Source organism: Furipterus horrens, unplaced genomic scaffold (genome assembly GCF_987537825.1).
Source record: "Furipterus horrens unplaced genomic scaffold, mFurHor1.1.pri manual_scaffold_1, whole genome shotgun sequence".
Lineage (NCBI taxonomy): Eukaryota > Metazoa > Chordata > Mammalia > Chiroptera > Furipteridae > Furipterus > Furipterus horrens.
The window spans coordinates 2,424,197-2,448,220 of NW_028327171.1; the positions used below are offsets into that span (position 1 = coordinate 2,424,197).

Consider the following 24,024-nt stretch of genomic DNA (forward strand, 5'->3'; position numbering starts at 1 on the left):
TGTTTCAGGGCAGTTGGTTACGTGACACTGTCTCAACTGCTTGGGTTTTAATATTTGTGTGCGTGCGTTTGTTTCTACTTTGAAACTTTCGTGACTGTAATTTCAGGATCCCCAAGACTTTTAGCTGAGCTTTGGGGAGGAAAGAAGGGTAAATGGTAGGTGAGATGGGTGGCAGAGCCGAAGTGGTTTTTTCTCTTGGCAGGGAAGCCCTGAGATTGGAGTTCCAGCTCCATTCCAGAGTGGCGAGAGGGGGGGGGGGGGGAGAGGAGCCCAGCTGTGCAGAAGGAAGGAACCCCTGCACGTCCTTAGGGACCTTCACGGTTTCACTACTAAGAAGTCCCAGTAGTTATGTTTTATTGGTTGAGAAAAAAATCGTCAGGAAAGACCATATAAAATTCTCAAGAAGTATTTTGGAGATATGGTGGGTTTTGGCTTAAAGTCGAGCACCTAGAACCCCAGGACCCCAAGTTTCCTGTCCTGTCCCACTGAGACGCCCCAGTGGAAAGGTTTTCAGCAACCTAATTGTCCTCATTAAGCCTCCACGAGAAAGTCTGTCCCCCACTGCCCCCTGTCATCCCACACTGGCTAGTTTTGTTTCTCACGGGGCAGTGGTGTGGGGATGGGGAGGGAACCCTATCAGCCTGGTTATTTTATTTTTTATGTGTGTACTTGATGGTGATTCATGGGAACTTCTTTTTTTCCCCCTGAAATAGCTCAATAATTAAAAAACATTTTTTTAAATTGATTTTAGAGATGGAGAGAGAGAAACATTGATTTGTTGTTCCACTTATTTATGTGTCATTGACTGACTCTTGCATGTGCTCTGACCAGGAATAGAACCTGCAACCTTGGTGTATCGGGATGGTGCTCCAACTAACTGAGCTACCTGGCCAGGGCCTAGCTGAATAACTTTTTACAAGTATTTCACAAAACAAGTTTACCATTTCATTTTGTTTAACTTCCTTTATGAAACCTGAGAGATAGTACAGAAATAAAGCAACCAGAGATGTCTCAGTATATGAATATAGATACAAGAAATCAGAAATAAATCTTAACAAATGGAATTTCACAATATACGGAAACTCTGACCAATTTGAGTGTCTGCCAGGGGTGCAGCGTTGGTTCCGAATCAAGAAACCCTCTCAGCGCCCTCATATTTGCAGCCAAAGGGGGAAGGAAAGCGTGTGATCACATCAGCAGAGCCGACTGGGCGTTTGATTTAAAACATAGGAACCACTTCTAATAAGTAGAAAAGGGAACTACTTACATATGTCAGAATATGTTTAAAAATCACTACCAAATATTATTCCAAACTGTGAAACACTGTAGCCATTTCATTAGAACTCACAGCTAAGCAGGGCGGTGCTCGGTGCACGTTCCCAGAGGCCAGAAGAGGAAGAGGCGCGGCACAAATACTGGGAGGGAAAGGTGACTCCTTTTTGCTGGTTCTGTGGTTCTGTACTTACCAAACCCAAGAGATTTGAGTTTAAAAAAAAATTAAGATTCGTAGAAGGTTGGTGAGATAGCTGAATGTAGTATGAATAGGTATAAGAAGAAAAAAATTTTCTCTGCACTTTGAAATGAGCACCTAAATATAGGAGGGGAAGCCCAGCTGCTGTGGCTCAGTGGATTGAGCGTCGGCCTGCGAGCCAAGTGTCGCTGGTTCGATTCGCAGTCAGGGCACATGACTAGGTTGCATGTCAGGTCCCCAGTTGGGGGCGTGAGTGAGAGGCAACCACACAGTGATGTTTCTCTTCCTCTCTTTCTCCTTTCCCCTCTCCCTAAAAATAAAATAAGCAAACAAACAAACAAATACAGGAGGGGAAATGTTCCATTTAACACAGTGACAAAGATGACAATTTCTAAGAATACATTTAACGTAAAAGTAATAATATGAAGAGAGTGATATATTCTTATTGAAGGAACTGTTAGTAGAACTGAACATGCTGGGGGGGGGTGGTTTGTTTGTTTTTTTTGATGAACAGAGGACCATAAGTATAAGTCATTTCTCCATTAATTAATTAATATGTCTAATGCAGTTTCAGCTTGGATTTCAATAGGGTTGTTGGCAGACTTGATAAATGACCTCAAAGTTGGTAGGGAGCAAAGATGCCTGTGAGTAGCCTAACAAAGTTTTTTTATAAAGAAAGAAAAAAAAAAAAAAAAGGCCTGGCCCGCTCCCAGAATGCACCGCGGAGCACGCGTGGCCAGACCACTGTCATATTGGCGGAGCTGTTCACGCAAGGTCACCTGGAACGAGGGCTCGTTTTGTATGAATATTTAAATGACAACAAAACTAGTTTTCAGTTCAACGAGAAGAGGGCGGATTCGTTAATAAATATTGCTGGGAAGTGTAGAGATGCATCTGGAAGAAACAAAGTTGAGCCTTAGGATAACATACCACACACACACGTGCGATTACAGTTGGTTTAACGATGGAAATGTCATCAAATAAGTCTAGAAAGTAAAGGACTGAAAACCTACAAGCTGAGTAATAAAAAGAAATATTTTGTAAATAAAAATGTAGGGTATTTTACAGAAAAGGTACTGTACACAAAATGAACAGACAAGTAACAAAATTAAAAAGTCGTTCAGCAGTTGACAGATGCACAGTTTGTATCTGACACACAAGGGGTTTCTATGAACCGACCAGGGGAGGCGCGGTCTGTCGGCGAGCTTGGCAGAGGGCCTGCGTGAGTGTCTGGCGGACGGAGCCACGTGGCCGCGGAGCCCGTGGGCGGCAGTGCTCGGGCTCCCGGGCGTGAGCGAGGGCAGGCGCCCCTGGCTGGGTTGCCGGGCGGGTCTCGGCTGCAGAGGGCGGGGAGTTCTAGCTGAGTCAGCCCGGCGCTCCCCGTGGCTGGGTTCTCTCTCCTGCTTTCTGACCTTTATTCTCCGGAAGAGTAGTGTTGCCTTGCACAGTTTCTAACATTCTTAGAGATCTTTAATCTGTTGTATGTCGTGCTTTCTTCTTGTTTCATATTTTCTCTCTTTGACTTAACTGAGCAATCCTATTACTGCTTATTAATTATAAGCTTATTTTCTGTGAAACTCCATTTTCTTTTTTGGACGCTCCCTGGTTGGGGCTCATTTAAAAGATTGCTAGTCCTAGCGTTTTGATTGGAGCAGCTGGTCTTATCATTTGATGTTTCAGATACAGTGTTCTTAAGGTTTGTTTTAAAAATAAATCCTCTCTCTTTTAGTATCTAGACGCAAAGAAATTGGCCGCTTTTGAGGCGGAGAAGTCTAAGTCATGAACACGCACAGCAGTTTCCAGCTGCGAGTGCAGACCCTTTCCGTTTCTCTTCTTGGCGAGAACGTACTTCGCCTGAAAGCTTGCTGCGGGTTACACTTGACCGTTTACTTTTCAGTCCCATTTTCAAATAGTAAACACACTTGTTAGCTTGTTCAGTTAATTTTTGCAGCTTTAAGGGACAGTACAGTCACAGCGCAGCATGTCACACCCGCACGCTGAGGCTTGTGGGGCCCCACAGAGGAGCTGGTGCGGTCCAGTCCGTTATCTCCACATGTGATCTTTCCTCTCTTTTTAAATTTTTAAAAAAATTCTGTGATGAGGATTAGTTTTTACTGATATTTAGAGAGAGGAAGAGGGGGAGAGAAACTTCGCTCTGCTGCCTTCCTTACGGGCCTGGCCCAGGGACCGAACCTGCCACCTTTTCGGTGTACGGGGACACGCTCCAACCGCCTGAGCCATCCAGCCAGGGCAGCACCTTTCTTCTAATACTTTTTTTAGTCCTCACCTGAGAACATTTTTTTCATTGCTTTTAGGGAGGGGGGCGGGGGGAGAAGCATTGGTTGGCTGCCTCGCGTCCACGCTGGACCAGGGATCGAACCCACAGCCTGGGCACACCCTGGAACCTTTCGGCTACGAGGCAGCGCTCCAGCCCACTGAGCCACGCCAGCCAGGGCTCTGATGCTTCTGTGACATCATTGGCAGTGAAATTCACCCTTGTAAAGTGTACATACAGTTCCCTGGTGGTTAGTCCGTCCACGGGGTCTGCAACCGTCACCACTGCCCAGTGGAAGGACGTCTCCATCACTTGGTGTCCAAGGGACGTAGCCTTGACATTCAGACTGAGAAGTGCCTTGTGTATCGTATGAGTCAAGAATCATACAATGGAAAGTATTTTATATTTACATAAGATTTTGTCAGAATTTCCAGTTCCCTACTCGGTAGATAAAATTTCTGTGTTGCTTTGTTTCTTCTGTTTTGTTCTCCCCAGGTTCTGGGGGGCTGACTAGTCTGGATGGGTGGGGGTGGGGGTGGGGACAGGTCACGGTCATGGTCATGGTCTCCTAAGCCCTGCTGTTGGTCTGCAGGGCCCTAGCTGATATGAACAATGACGGGAGAATGGATCAAGTGGAGTTCTCCATCGCCATGAAACTTATCAAACTGAAGCTGCAAGGGTACCAGCTCCCCTCGGCGCTGCCCCCCGTCATGAAACAGCAGCCGGTGGCCATTTCCAGTGTGCCCGCGTTCGGTGAGTGTCACGAGGGAGCGGCCCTATATTTCATTGTAGATTTGGACATAAACGTTCCCTTCTTCCCCCTCCCAGTGTCTGGCATTGTGCAATCCAAGGAGGTAATTCCGTCTGAAAAACGGTGGCCGAGGAAGAAGGGTGGTGCTGGGGGAGGGGAGCCAGGGCACACGGTGACCCCGCGGGGCGCTGGGAACGCAGGCCAAGGGCGGAGGGGCAGACCCGCCGCCCGCCGCTGCGTCTCCTTCCCGCCCTCCTGTGGCCCCGGGCTTCCTCTTGGTTTTCTGTTTCCGGACATCTTTATTTTCCCTTGTGTCTAAACAGTTGTTTCGGATTATGGTATCTCAAAGTATTTAAATTCACAGTATCAAGGAAATTGGCCACATGAAATTCTCTCAGAATAAAATGAAGCGGGGGAAAAACACTGTGATCCCCATTATAAACATAATTCTATAAAATGTTATCCTTTAGCCAGGTATTTCTCTTAAAAATCAATCAGTAATCAGTTGACTAAGATCACCAACCACAGATTTCTTCTCCGGTCTCACCCTAGACTTTGATTATTTAGGTTGATTTAAAGATTCCAGTAATCAGATGTCACATCTGATTTATGGGGACGTTCTCTCTGAGATATCTGATGACAGGTGACAAGGGGAGGTGGATTTGGCAGGGGCAGTCAGTAGTGACTCACCCTTGAGGGCCAGCGTTCCTGGGAGCTACGGGGACAGGTTTTCCCAGAAGTGCCCCCGGTGCTCCCCGCGACTCCTTTTTTGATGGCTTTGCATGTAAATGACAATGGACTAATTTGTAGTTTGTGTTTTGTTCCCTGTTTTTGTACCTTCGGGTTACATATGGATATACCTTTTTCTCATGGTGATCCAAATTTCGAATTACGGTGGCACGCAGGGTTCAGGTCACCTCTGGCATAGTTGATTATGAAGTGAAGTAGAAAGTGCCTGGTTTTCCCTGACGGGTTTCCTGTTGGCAGCCCTCCTTGGTGAGGTCTGGCCCGGGACCGGCTTTCATCAGGGGAAGGTGCAGGTTCCGGGCAGGCAGGGACGGCGGCCCCTGGGCAGGAGAGACCCAGCCCTGCGGGCGAGGGCTGGGGGGCGCAGAGGCAGGCGGGGCAGGAGCCCCGGTGGCCAGGCCCCTGGTCCCTCGGGCGTCCCTAGGGCCTGGCCTTTCGTGCCGCAGCCCGCTCCGGCGGGAGTCGCTCAGAGCCTCTGAAGGTGGCTGTCTGTGCCCCCTGTGCCGCCAGGACCCGGGTGGCTGAGCAGCTCCCTCCGGCGGAGAGAGGGCCGGTGACAAGAGGCGTCCGTGTCCTGTGCTGACCTCGGACCCGGGGTCGGTGCTCCTTCCGCTGACACTTGCCCGGCTCCCCTTCCTCCGCTCGGCTGCAGGGGTCCAGCCCCAGAGGCCCCGCTGACTTAACGGTCCTGGCGGCAGCACCCTGCCCCGCGGGCCACCCGGTCGCCCAGGGAGCCTGGCCCTGCTCTGGGGGCGCTGACCCACGCCTGCTGGTCAGTCTCGGCGCTGCCGCCAGGCGCCCGCCGCCCCGGGTCCTGTGAGGGGGCCCACGGCCGCTCAGGGCCCGGGCCTCGGCTGGCGTTTCTGGTTCCACGTCTCAGCTCAGCCCAGGACCTTGTTTTCCTTTCACTTCTGGCTACTTGAGAACAAAATAACCTATTGCTGTTCTTCTTCTTGTCTTCCAGTAATATCAGACATCACCGACCAGGCATTCCCTGGCCCTTCCGCAGCGAGCCTTCGCGTACAGTAGTTTACTTGGTACAAGAGCACCCCTTCCCCCATCGTTCTGAAAAGGGCGGCAGAGCTCGTTCCAGCGGAGGTTCTCTAACGGCGCTCAGTTTGGCGCCCTTAGTCCCCTCTCGCCCTGCCATCGTCACCACCAAGCCGCCAGGTGACGCGGGGCAGCCCACAGTGGGCTGGCGCCCGGGAGCCGGGGCCGTGGTCGCCCCATCCGCTGTCCTGGGCCGGGCGCAGGGGCGGGGGCGCGGCGGGGAGCGGCCGGAGCGTGTGCGGCTGGCACCCCTCTGCCCTGCTCCGACCCCGCCTGTTTCAAGAGAGGTTGTTCTTTTGATTTTTTAAAATTGTATTTATTGATTCCTTTTTGACCAGAGGCCGTGGTTTCATTGAAGTCAACCAGTATTTTTAAGCCCCAACTGTGTCCGAGCGGGTGGGGACCTGGTGACGAGCGGGGCGTCGTGGCTCCTGCTGCCGGGAGGCGGCTTGTCAGGCGGGGGGAGCCCGCAAGGAGACAGGCGCACGGGGTCACGGAGCGGGGACCAACGGGGCAGGCGGCCGGGAGGCGGTCTCAGGGCGGCTTTGCGCTGGCTTAGAGGTGAGGGCCGCGGGAAGGCCCGGGGGGAGACCTCCAGGCCCGAGGGTTGCCAAGGCCTTCGGGCAAAAACTCGCTTGGCGTGGGAGCCAGAAGGGAGAGGGGGCCGCTGCAGACTTGGGGGGCCTCAGCCCCGGGCGGTCAGGCCAGAGCCCGGTGGTTGGGGGCCTGAAAGGGCCACTGAGGACTTAGGATTTCTTTCTGTAAGTGCACTGGGAAGCCGCAGAGAACTCGTGAGCAGGGGGCACGCGTTGGTGGAGGAGAGATGTTCAGGGGTGCAGACCTCGTGCGTGCCCGTCCTGGTGCCGAGTCCTGGGCTCCGTAGGGGTGCCAGCTGTTCTGTGCCGTGGCCCCTCACGTGTTTGGAAAACCAACCAAAGCATCATCAAGAGGGATGGCTTCCAAAACACGGCCTTTGGTGGATGCATTTAAGTAGAAATACCCAGAAAATACTCGTTCAGAGAAGGGAGTCAGTCGTTTGGTGAAAGGACATAGTCTTTGCAGTGGCTGTTTAAAAGCTGAGTCGGTCACCTGAAATTGGGGAGAACCAGGATGTCCCAGAGTGGTTTCCACGATGGTTCCTGGAGTGAGAAGACTAGGCTTCCTTTTGGGACAGGGCCCCATGCTGAGGGGGGTCAGAACCGAGGGAAAGGGGGTCCCGGCCACAGACGGGGAGGAGCGCGGAGGCGGGGAGGCCCAAGAAGCCAGGCTCCCGTGAGCGTGAGTGACAGGTGGTGTCCGGCAAGGTCAGAGCCCAGCAAAGCTATTATTAGAAGAAAAGAGGATGAGAGCCAGACAGCATCCCCAGGGACAGGGACAGCGCACCAGCAGCCTGCTGTTTCCAAACGAGCCAGCGGGCACCAGGCAGCGGATGCTCGCTGTGGAAGGCCGACGTAAACCTGCCTCTTGAAACCCCAGAAATAGGCGACGACTCAGGAAAGGGGGAGAGGTAAAAGGAGCAGTCATTTCAGCAGCTACATCTAAACTGGGAGCAGCACAAGTGATACCGTCCAGAGAAATAGGAGGTGAGGAGAGGAAGACTTCCAAAATTAAAAGGAAATGAAAAAGGAGACAGGATTTGAGAAAGTGACAGATGTCCCAGGCGAAGAAAGGCGGGGTCCCCGGGACGGAAGCCGAAGCAAGGGTGTGGGGCACATCTTAGGGACCAGCTCAAGACAGCTGTCTTGCAATGGAAGGTTTGAAACAGTGTTTGAAAGGGCGTGGTGCGTGTCTGAGCATATTGGCTCGGGGAGACCAGCACTGAAGTCAGCCTAGTGAGACAGAGTCGTCAGGACATGGAAGAAAGCACAGGACTTCCAGGAGAGGAAGCTGCAGTGTTTGCAGGCTTTTTCCCGGCAGCGCTTCCTGCAGCAGAATGCTTAGGGCTCTTGGGGAAAGAAGGAACCGGGAATTCTGTGTCCAGAGAAGCCACACCAGCCACCGTTCTAACCCTCCGGACACGAACTTACCATTCAGTTCCCTTCCGACACCGACCGCCGGGGGCGCGCGTCAGATCCTGCGGGTGGAAGCGCCCCTTCTCACAGGGCTGTCCTCACGCGAGTTACAGGTAGTGGGTCCCCAGGGTCCCCGTCCTTCTGTGTGACTTCTCCCCTTTTCTGTAATTCGCTAGAACAGCCGACGAAACGTGGGGTATGATGAGGGGTACGGAGTGGGGTGCACCTCCCTGCCGCATGTGGGCGTGCTCTCCGGCTCGGACGCTCCGCAGACCCCATCGTGTGGGGGTTTTAGTGGACGGCTCGCTATGTGGGCACGATGGGTGCCATCACCGGCCATTGATGAGTTCAGCCTCCGGGCCTCTCCCTGCGCTGGGGCCTGTGGGGGTGGGGTGGTGGGGTGGCACTTTCCAGTCCTCTGACTGTGCCTTTGGGGCTTCCTGTCACCAGCTCCAGTCCTGCAGCTATTTACAGACCCACCCCCAGCCACCTCATTTGAATACAGAAGGACACTCAACCCTCCAGACAGCCCTCGGGTCAGGACCCAGGGATCAACACCAAGTACTGTAACCAGAGGTGCCCCTACCAGTCAGGAAAGCACAGGGGTTTAGGGGCTCTCAAGGGAACCAGGAACCAGACGCAGGCCCGTTATGTGTGCCTCTTACATCCCAGGATCGTGAGCCAGGACAGAGAAGCAGGAAAGGAAGGGACTGTTCATTTTAGTTCTGTGATTTCTTCATTTTTTGGTTGGACTGCTTCTCTGAGGAGAAACTTCCCCGTCAGATGGTCGGCTGCTCTGGGGAGCAGTGGGTAAATGTTTGATTTAGTTTTCCCCCTGTATTTAGTAGTCTTCCAAATAAACCGACCCACTAGGGTATTTTGGTTCATTTGTTTTAAAATGCCATTATGCATTCATGAGTTTAATTCTCTTCTGTGGCTTTCAGTCCGTTGCAGTTATTACTCTGATTGATCCCTAACTTTGGCCAGTAGATCCCTCTTCAGGTTGGGTCTTGCCCCTGGACGTGATTTTTGGTACTCTTCAAAACGATCACTCTGAACGCATATTTTAAACGGGAATGTATTACACGTGGAAAGAGGTTTTCTTCTTCAAACAGCCCTGGGTTAACTGTCACCGAGTGCCGCACTGTGCCTCCGGGTGAGTTTGTGGCGCTGCTTCCTCCGCAGGTCTAGGAGGCATGGCCGGCATGCCGCCGCTCCCGGCCGTCGCTCCAGTGCCAATGGGATCCATCCCCGTGGTCGGGATGTCCCCGCCCCTCGTGCCCTCCGTCCCTCCAGCAGCCGTGCCCCCCCTGGCCAACGGGGCCCCCGTTATCCAGCCTCTGCCTGCGTTTGCTCATCCTGGTACGTGACCCGGTGAATCCATGGGCTGAATTCTGATGCCGTGGATTCTCAGGAAATCTTCTCTCTTCACTTTCTGATAATATTTAAGTGCTGTTTTATTCCAGAGGAAAGTAGCTTCATTTCTGTCCATTTAGTCCCTCGATTTCTCCAGCATACCCAGTGGGCTGTGCCGGGCTAGAGGGAGGGGAAGGAGGCCGGGGTGAGGGCACCCGGACACCGCTGTGCACAGAGATGAGCTCAGCGGCTGAGACCCGGAGCGGAGCTTCCCTTCCAGGGCTCGGCAGGAGCAGCTGACGTTGGATAGCGTGGGAGCGTTCTGTGTGTCCGTGTGTCAGTTACTGCTTTTCCTCAGCGGCTCTGAATTGCTAATAAACAAGTCAGTCCCTTTGGGGTGGACCTATGAGGGTGGGCTTAGGGGCACGGGGGGGGCACGTTGCTGCCCATCCCTACTGTCGAAGGGCTGGAGTGAACTGGCAGACGCAGAGCAGTTCTGCTAAAAGCCTGAATAGGTTGAGGTCACGGTGTACATACTTGCGTAATTGAAGAAAAGGGCCAAAAAGTTCCTGGTTTAGTTTCAAGACTTTATTCAAAGTTCTTGTCCCTTTAATTAAAAGAAAGCATCAAGTGTAGAGGCAGATAGCCTTAGTCCCACAAATCTTACGGAATTCACCGCAGTAAAGCTTATATTTCTCGAGGATTCGGAGTGTATCTGAGTCAGTTCTGTGGTGGTGACCGTGTAGGATTAGCATTATACTTGAGTCATTATTTCTTTGCCTGGCCTCCTGCACTTATTACGCCTTTAGGGCGTGTCATTCAGTTATAGCCAGAGAGTGTAAATGTGCCCCTTTTAAAAAGACTTTCTTGTCACATGAAGTTCATCTTCCGTCTGTGACCGTGACTGCAGATGTGACGGCAGCCAAGAACGTGCTCGCCGTTGTTTTCCCAGGAACGTCGCTGAGTCCACGCGCCCTCTTGTTCTCTTCCGTGGCTGATGGCAGGGGTTGCGTTACAGCAGGCTGGGTGAGGGGTTTGCTCCCTGACACACGGCTGCGCAGACTCAGTGTGGTTCAGACGCGAAAGCTGGCCGCCCCCAGCATCACGTGTCATCTGGCCGACTTTGGGTCCGTGACTCCTCGCACTGCAGCCCCTCCAGTGCAGTCAGGAACATGCCGTCCGTGTGTTTAAGCCGTTCCTTCTTTCACTGCGGGCAGATCCTTTAAAATACGCTGCTCCGTGTGAGACGCGGTGCCAGGGTTCCGGGTGCAAACACCTCTGCTTAGTAAGGCAACTGAGGAGAAGCAGCTCTGGCGGGTGGGTGCGAGGCAAGGCAGGGGCAACTCTTTCCTGAGTCCAGGATGGGAAGGAAGGGGGAATAATTTTGCCACAGACTTGATGACTATGCATCTTAATTTTCGTAAATAGGGAAAGTTTCTTGTCTTTGTAGAATTAAAATTATTCCACATTTATTTGTTTCTACAGCAGCCACATTGCCAAAGAGTTCTTCTTTCAGTAGGTCCGGTCCAGGGTCCCAGTTAAACACCAAGTTGCAGAAGGCACAGTCGTTCGACGTGGCCAGGTAAGTACGTTCGCTTCTCTTCCAGTGGGCAGGGCGGCTCAGGCTGTTGCGGTTAACTCACACATGTGACAGTGTGCTAAAGCTTTCTCAATCCGGGTCGTGCTACTAGGTTTTATCATTTCCTGTAGGGACGACAGAATCAAGGACAAGATATTTCCTTTAAAGGTTGCTTTCTCACGAGGATAACAAATAGTAGTAGATGTTTGAAATGGATAAAGTAGAGCCCTGGGTGTAAGGGGCAGAAGCAATGGACTATTTTGTGTCAGTAAAAACTGATAAAATTTGTATGTGATGATGAGAGCCACAGTTGGCCTTATTTTAAATTCCAGCTCAGATGATCTTATGCGGTCTGTGTGAATTAATTAGTAAAACCTTATTTACGATCAGTTTTTGTGAAATGGGTTATTCAGATGAGTGTGCACTTCGTACTAACCAGATATGCGGCTCGGTCTTGGCAGAGCTGACCTGATGTCACTGCTTCTGTTTTGGCCAATCTTGGTTCCCTATTATCTTCCATATTTGTATTTTCTTTTACCCTTGTTTTTCCCTTGCAAATGGCTGCGCTAAGATGGGAAATTGGGCTCCCTTTGTCGGCGACCTCAGAACTTTTGGAATGAAAGGGAGTGTAAATGGAGACGTTTCTATCTTTTGTTGTTTCAGTCCTCTTTAGAAATCTTTCCTACGTGAATCAAGTCATTTTTCCGCTTTTAAAGAGAAAAGCGTTTTGGATCTAACTCAATAATTCATTACCTTTTAGAACGTGATTTAAAGAAAATCTGTAAACTGAAAAGCACTGTGCCAGACGCTTGATGCACGTGAACTCATTTAACGCTCACCTTCCCCCTGTGAAGAGACTCTTAGGCTCTCTGTTGTTACAGACGAGGTGGCAGCTAAGGGACATCGGTGGCTTGCTCAGAATAACGTAACTCTTAAGTAATAGAGCCCGGAGTTGAACTGAGTTCCTTCTGATTTTAAGGCACGAGTTCCTAGCAATGGAAGTTTGCCCCAGAAACTTGGGTGGGTGTGGCACACAGACATTTGTGTCCCATTCAGTTAAGGTTCTACTCCTGAGACTCGGGACCCTTCATGGCGCATCTTCTTACCAGACGCCTTATTAATCCCCTCAAACCCTCCCATCCTCCCGCACGGCACATGTCATCTCAGAGTGTGACCGAGGGAATAAGCCCACGGAGGTGATGCTCCTCGCCCGCCCGGGGTTGGCAGCTGACTCAGCCCCAGAGCTGAGATTTCACTCTGCTCATCTGACACGGAATTCCGAGGACTTCCTCCTCCAGCACCGTGCTGGAGGTTTGAGTTTTCTCTGGCTCTGCACAAGGGATTTGAAGTCTGGCTCAAAGCTGATTGATGACGTTAGAATGAATAAGTAATCAGCATTAGTAAACAGTAATGCTATTAAGACAACTGTGTTTTTATAGGTAGTCATCTTTTCAATAATACAAAGCTCCAGCCAATTCTTTTGTGTGGCACCTAACGTTTGGTTCCCTGTCAATGAATTTTTAGCCCATTTAAATTCTCAGGAAGTTTGCAGAAAACTGGGACTTGATAAGTGTAATCTGGGACCACTTCTGTGAGTAACACCCTGCACCCCTGGGTGCAGCAGAAAGATAACCAGCTTCTTGACATGTAGGCAGGAGTTGGAATCAGCAAAATACTAGTTTAAAATGAGGGAGTTGTTACAGAAGTACGCCCAGCAGAACAGATGTTGGTAAGTGTTTTTTATTAGAACTTGAAAAAGCGAATTTCTGTAGGTACTTTTCGAGTGATTGGGGCCACTTCCTGTGCTTATGAAGTGCATAGCATCCGTATAAGTGCACAGGTAGCCTATATAAATGATGACCGGGAGATTCAGTTTAGGATTAAAATTTTGCTTTACGTGTGAGAAACAGGTGTTTTTGTGGAGATGAAAGGAAATGGCAAGTGGGGCATTAGCTGCGGTCTGTCCTGGAAATGGAATGCTATTCTTGTATCACGTTTTGGCTGTGGGGCCCCTAACAAGCCACGGCTGCCAGCGGGTCCCTGAGTGGGGACTGCTCCGGGGAGCCCCTCAGGGTGCAGACAGACTCGCCTGCCTGCTGGCCCGGCTCCCTCGGGCCAGGGCTGTGGGCGGAAAGCGGGCTCCCTGCCTGGCCGCCAGTGTTCACTCCTTTCTGGGAAACTCTCCATTTGTGGGAATTTAAAGTTCCCAGAAGAGAATAGTTTCCTTTCATTAAGAAATACATTTTGGTGTGTAGAAGGCTAAACATTTTAAAGAGTTAATGCCTGTAAAGGAAGTTATTTGTCTGCTCTCAGCCTTGCTTTTTAAACCAAAGGAGACCCACTCGGAAGTTTAGGAAGGCCTGGGCATCGTTTGGAGCCTCTCAGGTCCGAGGAGCTTCTCCACTTGTTTGTAGAACCTTAAATTACTGAGTTGTGTGTGTGCTCGGTCTATTATGCTGCCCCTTGATTCTGGAAAGATCATCAGCTTACTTGTGTCTGTTGTGAAAGAAATGTTTATAACCTTAAAAAATGGACATGCTCGTTACAGAACATTCAGGAATTGTGGTTCCAAAGTGACAAAAAGGTCACAGTGCGCTTTCCAGGGGCGCTCTGAGCTGGCCGTCCCCCTGCTCACGCCTCCCGCTGCCCCCTCTTTCCCCAGCGCCCCTCCGCTGGCAGAATGGGCCGTCCCCCAGTCATCCAGGCTGAAGTACCGGCAGCTCTTCAACAGCCACGACAAGACCATGAGCGGACACTTGACAGGTATTTACAAGGGAATTTAATTTAGTGAAATATGATCTTTGTTCCAAACGCGAATTGTCTGTAGATGTCGGGCCTGAGATATTTTCCAAACGCCGGTCTCCGCTGGCTCTTTCTGAACCGGGTTTTCGTTGTGGTCTTTACACTGAGTTCTCATCTGCTGGTAAAGCCACAGCTGCTTTATTCTTTGGTGCCTCAGACGTCGGCCCCCTGGCCCCCTGGTCAGTGGGACAGACCATGGGTCCTCCCGCACCCTGGATGCCATGAGTATACAAATCACAGCACCGGCGAAGGAAAGACGCTGGGAACAAAAACTCGTTCAAGTTCTGAAGCCCAGCTTTGCCAATGAACTTGGAATGGCCTGTGCGCGGGGCGGGGGCGGGGAAGCTGACTGCTGTCTGGGGAGTTTGTCACACGGCGCTGCCACTCACCTGTTTGGGTCTGATTTGTTCACGTGAGAGGTCAGAGCCGAGGTATATGATCTTAATGGACTTTTTAAAAATCCTCACCCGAGGATATGTTTGGTTTTAGAGACGGGAGGGGGATGGGTAGAGAAAGAGAAAGAAAAAGAAAGAAGCATCGCTGTGAGAGCCCTGCCTGGTGTGGCTCGGCTCAGCTGGCCAGAGTGTCGTCCCATAACCGAAAGGTTATGGTTATGGGTTTGATTCCCGGTCAGGGCACGGGTGACAGGCCACCAACGGACATTTTGCTTTCCCATCTATGTTTCTCTCTCTCCCAAAGCAATGAAAACAAATGTCCCCAGGTGAGGATTAAAGAAGTAATAATAATAAAGGAAAGAAACAGCGACGTGAGAGAGAAGCACCAATCGGGTGCCTCCCGTACGTGCCCCGCCCGGGGATCGAACCTGTAACCTGGGTGTGTGTCTTGCCCAGGGAGCAGACCCACTGTCTTTTGGTGCACGGGATGGCCCTTCAACCAACTGAGCCACCTGGCCGGGGCTCAGTGGGTTTTTCTTTTAAAAAGATTTTGTCATCTACGTCACAACGGTAGGGCAGATTTTAGGGTACTGTCCAGGAACCTTTCTAGTGGGGGATTAAACACTTAAAATTGATCCGAGAGTTATAAAGCAAAGCATGATTTAGAGGAGAACGTCACCGCCAGCTAACAGACACGGAAGGGGAGGCGGGACGGTTCACTTTCTCGGGGCGCAGACGTGCCCCCCATGAAGTCAGACCACTCCTTGTCGGAGCCTCACTGTCCTTTTTGCCGTCACTTGCCACTGCAGTTTTTATTTCTAACAGCAAACTTGACTCTTGCTTCAAAATGTCAGGATTGGGGGAGACTTTGGAAGGGTTCCGACACGGTCTTGAACCCTGTCCCCCCACAGCCCCCCAACAGAGCTCAGCCGTCATCGCCAGCACCTGGTGGTCACTGGGGGGGCGGGGCGGGAGCCTGCCCGGGCTCCCTGTCTGCCGCTCTCTGGGCGCGGCTCCTACACGGTGCGGACAGCCCGCCCGGCTTCCCCGGGCGCCGGAGGCAGGTTCTGCGGAGCCGTTTCAGGGACCGCTTACCCTGGTCTATCCGGGGCCAGTGCTCCCCCCACAGAGGCCCGGAGCCAAAACATTCCTGCAAAGCACTGTTGTTATTCGCTGTGAGTTATTTAAAATAGTGCTCAGACGCAACACGGGAGGAGACATCCTCGTGGCTGAGAGTGTGTTTTCTGACTGAGAGGCAGCATCTTCCACCCAGAACGGCCACTGTCTGAGGCAGAAAGCAAAATTTGAAATATACGATAAGGAGCAGATTTTGCTAATGTTTATCTGCATACTTATTACCCTTCCGTCCTGGCTAGAATTTAAGGTGGGAATTTTATTTTCATATCAGATCTTTGTATAGTCAGGACAAACAGAATAATTTATTACAGTGAATTTAAAAACAGGAATAAATAAAATGTAGTTTTCCCGTGGTGAGGCTGTCGAGGGAAGCAAGGCTGGTTTGTTGAGCTGGACGAGATGCAAAGGCCATTGTCATGATGACACTTGGGACAATAACGATGTGACTCCTGAACCCCGAGAGAAGTGGCTCGTTCAGCTCAAGAGTAAGAGGAAGAGTTGAGAGAAGGTCCCAGGATGTAAAGGGGCCCAAGTGAAACAGATAATTTCATAGTCCTAATCTCTTATTTTTGTTCCTTCATAGTTTTTTTTTGTGTGTGTGGTTTCTTGTTTTAAAGGAACTTAAAACTTTAAAAGTGCCCTGATGGGTGTGGCTCAGTGGGTTGGGCATCGTCCCGCAAACTGAAAGGTTGCTGATTCATTTCTCAGCCAGGGCGCAGGCCTGGGGTGCAGGCCGGGTCCCCAGTTGGGGGTGACGGGAGGCAACTGACCGAAGTCTCTCGCGCATCAGTGTTTCTCTCCCCCCAACCCACTTCCGCGCTCTAAAAATAAATAGGGTGAAGGGAGGAAAATTGGGACAGCTGTAATAGAATAACTAAAACATTTTTTAAAATAAATAAATAAAAACTTTCCAAAGCATTTTTACATGTAACTGTAATTTCTTAATCTAATGCAGCAGCTCTCAGCCTTGGAGATGGGACACCCTAGTGTTATGAATACCAGCTTAGCGTAGGAGGATTAATGTTCTAATATCACTGGAGGGGCCATCTGGGTCATCCGTGTACTGTCACTTCCAGTCACCTGCATTCTCATACGTTTGGGGGGGAAGTGGGGTTAGCGCCCCAGAAACTGCACAGACCCTGCAGACTGGCTGCCCCGGGCCGGAGCCGTGGCGGTGCCCACGGGTAACGTGCTGCTGAGCCCGGAGGGGCCCTCATCACGGCCGTGTTTTACGTCCACACCCGCTCCCGGGTGCCGTCGGACGGTGGCTGCCCCCGTGAGAGCGTGCTGTGGGGGCACGGATGTCGTCCGTGGGTTCTCAGCGGGGGCAGGAGAGAGCCTGAGCTCGCCCACCGTGCGGGCCGGCGCAGCGGGGCACAGTCCCCCCATGGGTTCCCGGGCTCTCTGCGCAGGCGCGCACCTCGTACACGCCACTGCCCCCTCTCAGGGAGACGACCCCATTGCACGGAGCAGGCCCGCCCCCAGTTCCGGCTCGGGAGCCCCGGCGGGGTTCTGGGGCCCTCGCCTCAGGGCCGCGTGTTATTCTCTTCTTGCCTCTGGGACGGCGACTGTGCTCGCCGGTTCTGCATCTGTTCATCACGGAGGGCAGAGCCGGGGCTTGGAGTGAAGTGTTACCTTCGTTTGATCCTCTCCGTCCTTTCCTCTCGTGCGTCCTCATCCACACGCGGATGCCCAGAGTAGGGTTTCTGAGCTTGAGACTTGTCATTGTCCTGTAACGTTTCCTTGTAAGCCACTGCTCCAAAACTGGTGTCCTTTCACGAACGCGGGCTCCACAGGCCAGTTCTGTGCCGTCGGAGCTCGGGTCTCTGCTGCTCCCTCGGGCTGCTGCTCGGCTGTGCTGGTGTCTCACCCCCAGTCTTAGGACCTAGAGCGTCAGGGGCTAGAATCTCAGAAGACAGCTGTGACCTTCTAGTGCAGAGGTCAACACCCTTTTCTGTAAAGAGCGCAGTAGTAAACCCCGTGGGCCCGCGGCCCCACATGTCCTGTCTGCGCGGCTTCGCTGCCGTGGACGGGGCTCCAGTGGACGGACGTGGCTTTGTTCCAGTAAAGCTCTGCTTACAGAAGCGGGGCCTGCAGGCTGTGGCCTGCCAGTCCCAGTTCTGGGTCCTGTCCTTCGTGTCAGGGGTGAGGGACGCTGGTTCTCTTGGCGTCCCGTTCGGGAGTGGGCAGAGTCAGGACCAGAGCCGTACCGTGTGCCATCCAGGTCCGGGTCTAGTGCTTTTCATTTGTTGTTAACACTTTTTACTGGGAGTGGGTGAAACATTAACTTTTAAGTACAGTTCTGAAATGGGAGGCTTTTTACAAGTATAAATTAAAGCATTCACTGAAGTTTTGCCAATTCAGCTTTCATGCCGCCAATTCTAAATGCAATGTTAGAGACCAAGCTGAACACTGAACTCTTCATTCCAATATATCACAGAACCTTTAAGAACTTGCGCACCAATTTAATAAAGACTGTTTATTAATCTTAGATGTTTCCAGTACACACACAACAAGAGTGTATACACACGTTCACCAAAACTTAGAGTGTTTGCTATTCGTAATCGCTCCAAACCGCGATGCATGTGGTAGCGGTTCAGGTCCTGCTCTGCGACGACGTGCAGTGGTGCGCTGGGCAGAACAGGCCCGGGTTCGCACTGACGCGCTGTGCCGTCAGCAGTCGGGCTGCGGTGGGGGTGGGGGGTGCAAGTTCAGGGGGGGGCTTTGGGGTGCTGTGTCATGATGTGGGTGCTGTCTGTTTACTCGACCACTTCCAGTCTGGATATGAATCAAGCTGCACACATGCATACATGTGAAAATACACAGGTATATACGTGTGTGTGTTTTTTGCCCATATTTTATATGTAAATAAAAGTTAAAATATTGTCAGTAGTATTAATGACCGTTTACTGAGCACTTTGTGTGCCAGCACTATGCTACACCCCGTGTTGCGGTTCCTTACGCGGTGGGTTTAGACTTGTAACCCCGGAAAGGACTCCTGAAATGAGAAGCCTGGGGTCCCACGGGTGAGGGAACCGCCTGCCCCAGGTCGCTCAGCAAACTCAAGCCGGAACTGGGGCCGGCGCCCGCAGCCTCTGGCTCCGCGGGGCTTTCCCCTACGTTCTCCGGAGCCTTGGGTGCTCAGAGGCCCCGTCCGCTCCGGCGTGCCGGGGAAGCGCACCCACTGCTGTGCTTTCTGATGAGAGGCCGTTTGCAAAGGGAAACCGCAGAGGGCGACAGTGTGCACAGCAGCGCTGCCAGCATGTCGCTGCGGCCTTCCGCCCGGGGCCCTCCGTCCTCCCAGGACCGCGCCTCCCGAGGCCGTGCGGGCCCCGCGGCGCTGGTCTCCCGGGCGCTGGCGTGTGAAACACTGCGGCGCTCCCCGTGGGGCCTCTCCTGGTGCCGAAGGCCAGTCTAGTTCCAGAAATGACGACATTTACAAGTATTTTAAGAAGTAGGAGCTGATTTTGAGAGAAGAATAGAAATTCTAGGAGTTCTTTTCAGTTGGCGTGACATTAGCTGTTTGTGCGGCCTTGGGCACGTCATTTTGTTTAGAAGTCCGGCTACTAACGAAAACGGTGAGAAGAGTTCTCGCGTCGGTCCCGTCCTCCTCGAAGCCGCACTGAGACGTCCCCGAATTTGTCCGACGTCAGTCCCGGTGGAGGCAGCCGGCGGTGGCAGAAGACGCCGAGCTTGGAGAGAGCAGGCTTCCGCATTGCGCACAAAAGCCCCCTCCCATAGAGACGGCCGCCTGGGCCGGAGGGCAGGTTCCCTTTGGAACTGAGCTTTTCCACGCTCGCTTCCCACTCATCACCCGTTAAACACCTGTCCCGTGCCTGGCGTTTCTGCCCTTCTCCGCTGGGGCCTGAGTTTGTTTCTGAAATGCCTCTTGAGCAACAGCGACTCTTGTCTAAAGTGCTGTGGTCACATGAGGTTGCTCAGCACTCATGGGCAGAGCGCTGGGCTTCCCGCACGGACAGTGATGGTTTGCTGACTCATCTTGATCCTTTCTTCCCGGCTTCCTTCCCGTTTAGGTCCCCAAGCGAGGACCATTCTTATGCAATCAAGTTTGCCGCAGGCACAGCTGGCTTCAATCTGGTAAGGAGTGAAAGGGGCCTGGGTTTGCGTAAACTGGAAACTTTCTTTCTTAACTTGGCATGGCCGCCTCAGTCTTTGGGTGCGTGTCATTATGTATAGACATGAACATTCGGAATGTGCTTCATTTTTCAGTGACTTGTAATGATTACCTGTCTTACGTTTTCCCCTTTTGATTTTGGTAAATGCAAAAGCGGGAGATTGATACAATGGTGGAGGTTGACTCCCAGTTTATTAGGTGGTTCTCATGGTACTAGAATATATTGGAATGTTTCAGTTTCTCGTTTATAACCTGCCCTCTTTGAAAAAAATACGTGAGGCTTCTCATACTAGGATTTTATTATGTTCTCCTCCTACACAATAAAAAGATATTTTGAATAGTGAGGATTGAACCATTATTTAGGCAAGTATGGGGAGATAAGAATCACCCTGCTTTCTGATTGGGTTTCCCTAGGAGTAGCTAGTGGTGGGGTGTGGAGAGGCCAGGCAGAGCAGGTGGGGGTTCATTCGCGCCTCTGTCCTGTTTAAAAGCGAGTGTGGCATCAGAAGGAGGCGCAGCTGAGGGACACAAAGGAGGTCAGCGCTAACCAGGGGCTGGGGCGGGGTGGGGGGGTGCTACCCCGGTGTGGGGACTTCGGTGAGGAAACTCTCCTGTGCTCGTGTTGCGGTGGTTTGTATACAGACCGTGTTTGTCACAACTTGCAGAGCTCTCCTCTAGGGTGTGCGTGTTCCTGGGTGGAACTGTTACACCTTTACAAGAAGGAGTTCATGCCACCCGAGGACATGCAAGGTTTAAGAGGAGCTTCTTCATTCACGGCAGCAGCCAAGCCCGTTTCCCAGTGTAGCCTCTGTCCTGTGGACGTTCTTGGGAGCAGCTGTGTGTTCTGCATCCTCTCTGGGTGTCCAGAAGTTAACTATCGTCGCGCTCTTGAACTTGCCAGAAAAATCTGTTTACCCTAAGTAGCTCCTGGGGCATGTTGATCATGAAGCCTTGTGGGGACTGAATTCTGAGACTGCAGAGCAGGAAACACCTGACCTGGGCTGCCGCTGGAGGCCACAGAGACCCAAGCAGGCCTGGGCCTGGGGCTGGCAGCGGGGCCCAGGGAGCTTGCACCTGCTTTTGTAAATGAGGGTTATTGTAAAGACAACCCTGACCATTTGTTTGTGTATCCTCCGTGGCTGCTTTCCTGCTACAAGGGCAGAGCTCAGTGTGACGGAGACTATGTCCTACAAAGCTTGAATATTCACCCTCTGACCCCCGAGTTTGCTGACACAGAATGGAAGTATAATATGATACATTGTAAACGGGACTGCAAGGGCTGAGAAGAGTCTAATTATATCATCGGTAACACTCGTTGAATGCTGAACACCATTTCAGCTCTAAAGATCGTCTCATTTTATCTTTGCAACAGTAGTATGAAATAGGTACTATTTTTATAAACTGAGGCACAGGGGGACTCAGTTGGCCTACAGTCAAACAAGAGAATAGAACATTGAATTATTCATGCATGAATAGTAACAAGCACACATTTCCATGAAACAAGATCACAGCTGACTTTTTGTTGAACAGGAACCTTTCTGACATCGATCAGGACGGAAAGCTGACGGCCGAAGAGTTTATCCTCGCCATGCACCTGATTGACGTTGCGATGTCTGGCCAGCCACTGCCGCCTGTCCTGCCTCCAGAATACATTCCGCCTTCCTTTAGGTAAGGGGCCCGTGGCCCTCACAGGGGACCGTGGGCTGAGTATGTCTGTCAGTTTTGGACTTGGCTTTGTGGGCTCTGTATCTGATAGTCATTTTTATTCCTGGCGAGTAGATCAGATACCCATGAATTCAAGGAAATCTTCTTATCTAGGTTCTGTGTTAACCTTGGATATGTTCCTTAAGTACAGGCCAACTTTGGAGACGTTCTAGACCATCCCAATAAAGCAGGCATCACAATAAAGCTAATTGCAGTCCTTTTGCTGGTGGAGGGTCTCACTTGCTTCAATTTATAAAAAAAAAAGGCAATACCTGTGAAGCTCAGTAGACCGAGGAGCAATAAAACGAGGCTTGCCCATATTAGGACAACAGCAGAAGATCGGTGACTTCTGTGCCAGTCTGTGCCACGGAGGCTCACAGCTAAGTGACGCTGTGTCAGCTGCACATCTTAAATAAGGCAAGAAGGTTCTGCCTGTGAATTCTGCGCATTCAGGAGATGACAGAGTGCTGGCCGTGTGGAAATTATGATCAGGAAGGTAATTAAGGAACATCTTTCTGGTCTGTGGCAAGCCTCAGTGGAGGCGCCAGGGAGCAGACCAGGGTCCAGCTGGGAAGTGTCTCGGTGACGAGGCTCCTCCATCCACACCCACACCCACACCCCCTCCCAGACAGCTGCCTGAAAAGACAAACACGAGGTCTTACCGACACAAAGAAGAGTGAAGAAAAGACAGTTTCTGTGCTAATTCCTCAAACATCGCGCAAAGCGGCAGAGACAAGTGTCCCCAAGAGTGAGAAACAACCGTCCGTGGCAGCAGGAGCCTCGCTAGGGGGCCGCCGGCACGCTGAGTGCGGGGAGAGGTGGTAGCCGGACGGAGGGTCTGTTTGCCCCGGCTCGAGGACACACTCCGAGAGGCTCGAGGACGCACTCCGAGAGGCTGGAGGACGCACTCCGAGAGGCTGGAGGACACACTCCGAGAGGCTGGAAGCTGCGTTTAGAAATAACAAAGACAATTTAAATCAGACAGGTAGTCCGCTTGAAACAGCAAGGTTAACGTGTGAAGGAAAGCTCCTCAGTCAACTAAGTGCTTCGTTTGAAATACTTCGGAGTGAAGTCATTTCTTGTGTTTACGAAGAGGGGAGGCGAAATGGAGTGCCCGATAAAGGGAAAGAGGACCCCCGCCCCCCCATTAGCGGATCCGCTGATCTTCCCGGGGTGGAGCTTAACCTTCCATGAAAGGGTGACGGCGGTAGCGGCCGCCACTGACCGTGTCCTGGGCCCTGTTCTGGCCACTGTGTGACCCTTCACCAATTCATGTCTGGGGAGTTGCCCCGATTTGGTGTTGCTTCTGAACATTCGAGCAGGCTTGGCGCTCCGAGTCCGATGATGTTCAGATATTCATTTTTAAAAACTGTAAATAGTGACGGTCAAATCTTTCTTTCTTTCCCTCACTGTACCATGACATATGACATCATCGTTAACAATTCTTTCTGATAACTTTCCCGTTTCCACCTAGACAGCTTTCCGTGACTTTGTGTCTCTTCTCTTCCTTCCCACGGCCGCAGAAGGGTCCGCTCGGGCAGCGGCGTGTCCGTCCTCAGCTCGGCCTCGGCGGAGCAGCGGCTGCCCGAGGAGCCGGCCTTAGAAGAGGACCAGCCGCTGGAGAAGAAGTTACCTGGTACGGCCGTCTCTGCTCGCGTTGCATCACGTTGCAGGCTTTCTGTCTCTAAGGCAAAGGCGGGGTAGAGAGCTGGGCTTTTATCGACCTTCTTGCTGTGGTCCTTTCCCTGGCCTTGGGAAGGAGACACTTTTAATACACTTTAGGATTTGAATATATGTATAGAAATAAGAACGTTTCGTACTCCATTAAATGGAAATCAGGTCATTTATTACTAACCAAAAAACTTACAAATATTATCTATATATCACTCAAATTGAAAAGCCTTTCAGGAGATTGCTTCAAACCACCAGGAACAGGAAGTGGAATTGCTGCTGTTATTTTCTCATGTTGTTTGGGAGAATTGAAAACTGCTTAATAACAAGAAGCTATTTTAAATGTAATAGGAACCTGTTGTAAATAATTCTCATTTATCATGATAAGGCCATCATACTATTAAAATATTCTAAGGTGGCCATGAATCTTTAATGATGTGATGACAGTTGATACCGAGCAGCAGATGAAATCTGTGACGGAGTCCCTGTGCGTTTAAGGTGCTGAGTGGTTAACGGGCCTTCTCAGGGCACTAACCCTCCCCGTTTCCTCTTTAAGCTAGATTATTTTTGTGCGCTGTTAAGTCATTTAGTGAAAATGCTCTTTGTGCAAGGGCGTCGAGTACAGCGAGGAACCTAAGTGTTACTAACGCGCGGCCCGCGCCCTCTGGAGGGCCGCCCCGTGGCCGGGGTTTGAGGCAGAGGATGAGCAGTTCCCGAGGACAGCGTCCCCGACGCACAGCAGGGCCCGCTCCCAGCCGGGGTCGCGGACGGGCCATAGCTGAGTTCAACTTGAAGATGGATGGGGTCATGATAAGTGGGGTGCAGGGAACTTTCAGGTTGAAAATAACAGGAATAAAGGCTCAAAGGCAAATAAGGACAGGTGTCCTTAGAATTTGGAATGTCCTGTACCTGTTAGTGGTAGACATTCAATGTGGAACA

At 51.5% G+C, this 24,024-nt stretch overlaps 1 protein-coding gene across 1 annotated transcript in view; it reads left to right on the top strand.

Annotated features, from left to right (window-relative positions):
* ITSN1 (intersectin 1) overlaps positions 1 to 24,024 on the top strand; it is a 159,404-nt gene that overhangs the window by 45,617 nt on the left and 89,763 nt on the right. The window contains exons 5-11 of the mRNA XM_090271503.1: positions 4,339 to 4,499; positions 9,492 to 9,668; positions 11,148 to 11,244; positions 13,904 to 14,004; positions 19,610 to 19,673; positions 21,241 to 21,378; positions 22,938 to 23,050. Of these exons, the coding sequence (XP_090127629.1) occupies positions 4,339 to 4,499; positions 9,492 to 9,668; positions 11,148 to 11,244; positions 13,904 to 14,004; positions 19,610 to 19,673; positions 21,241 to 21,378; positions 22,938 to 23,050 (851 nt within the window). The remainder of the gene's footprint in view (positions 1 to 4,338; positions 4,500 to 9,491; positions 9,669 to 11,147; positions 11,245 to 13,903; positions 14,005 to 19,609; positions 19,674 to 21,240; positions 21,379 to 22,937; positions 23,051 to 24,024) is intronic.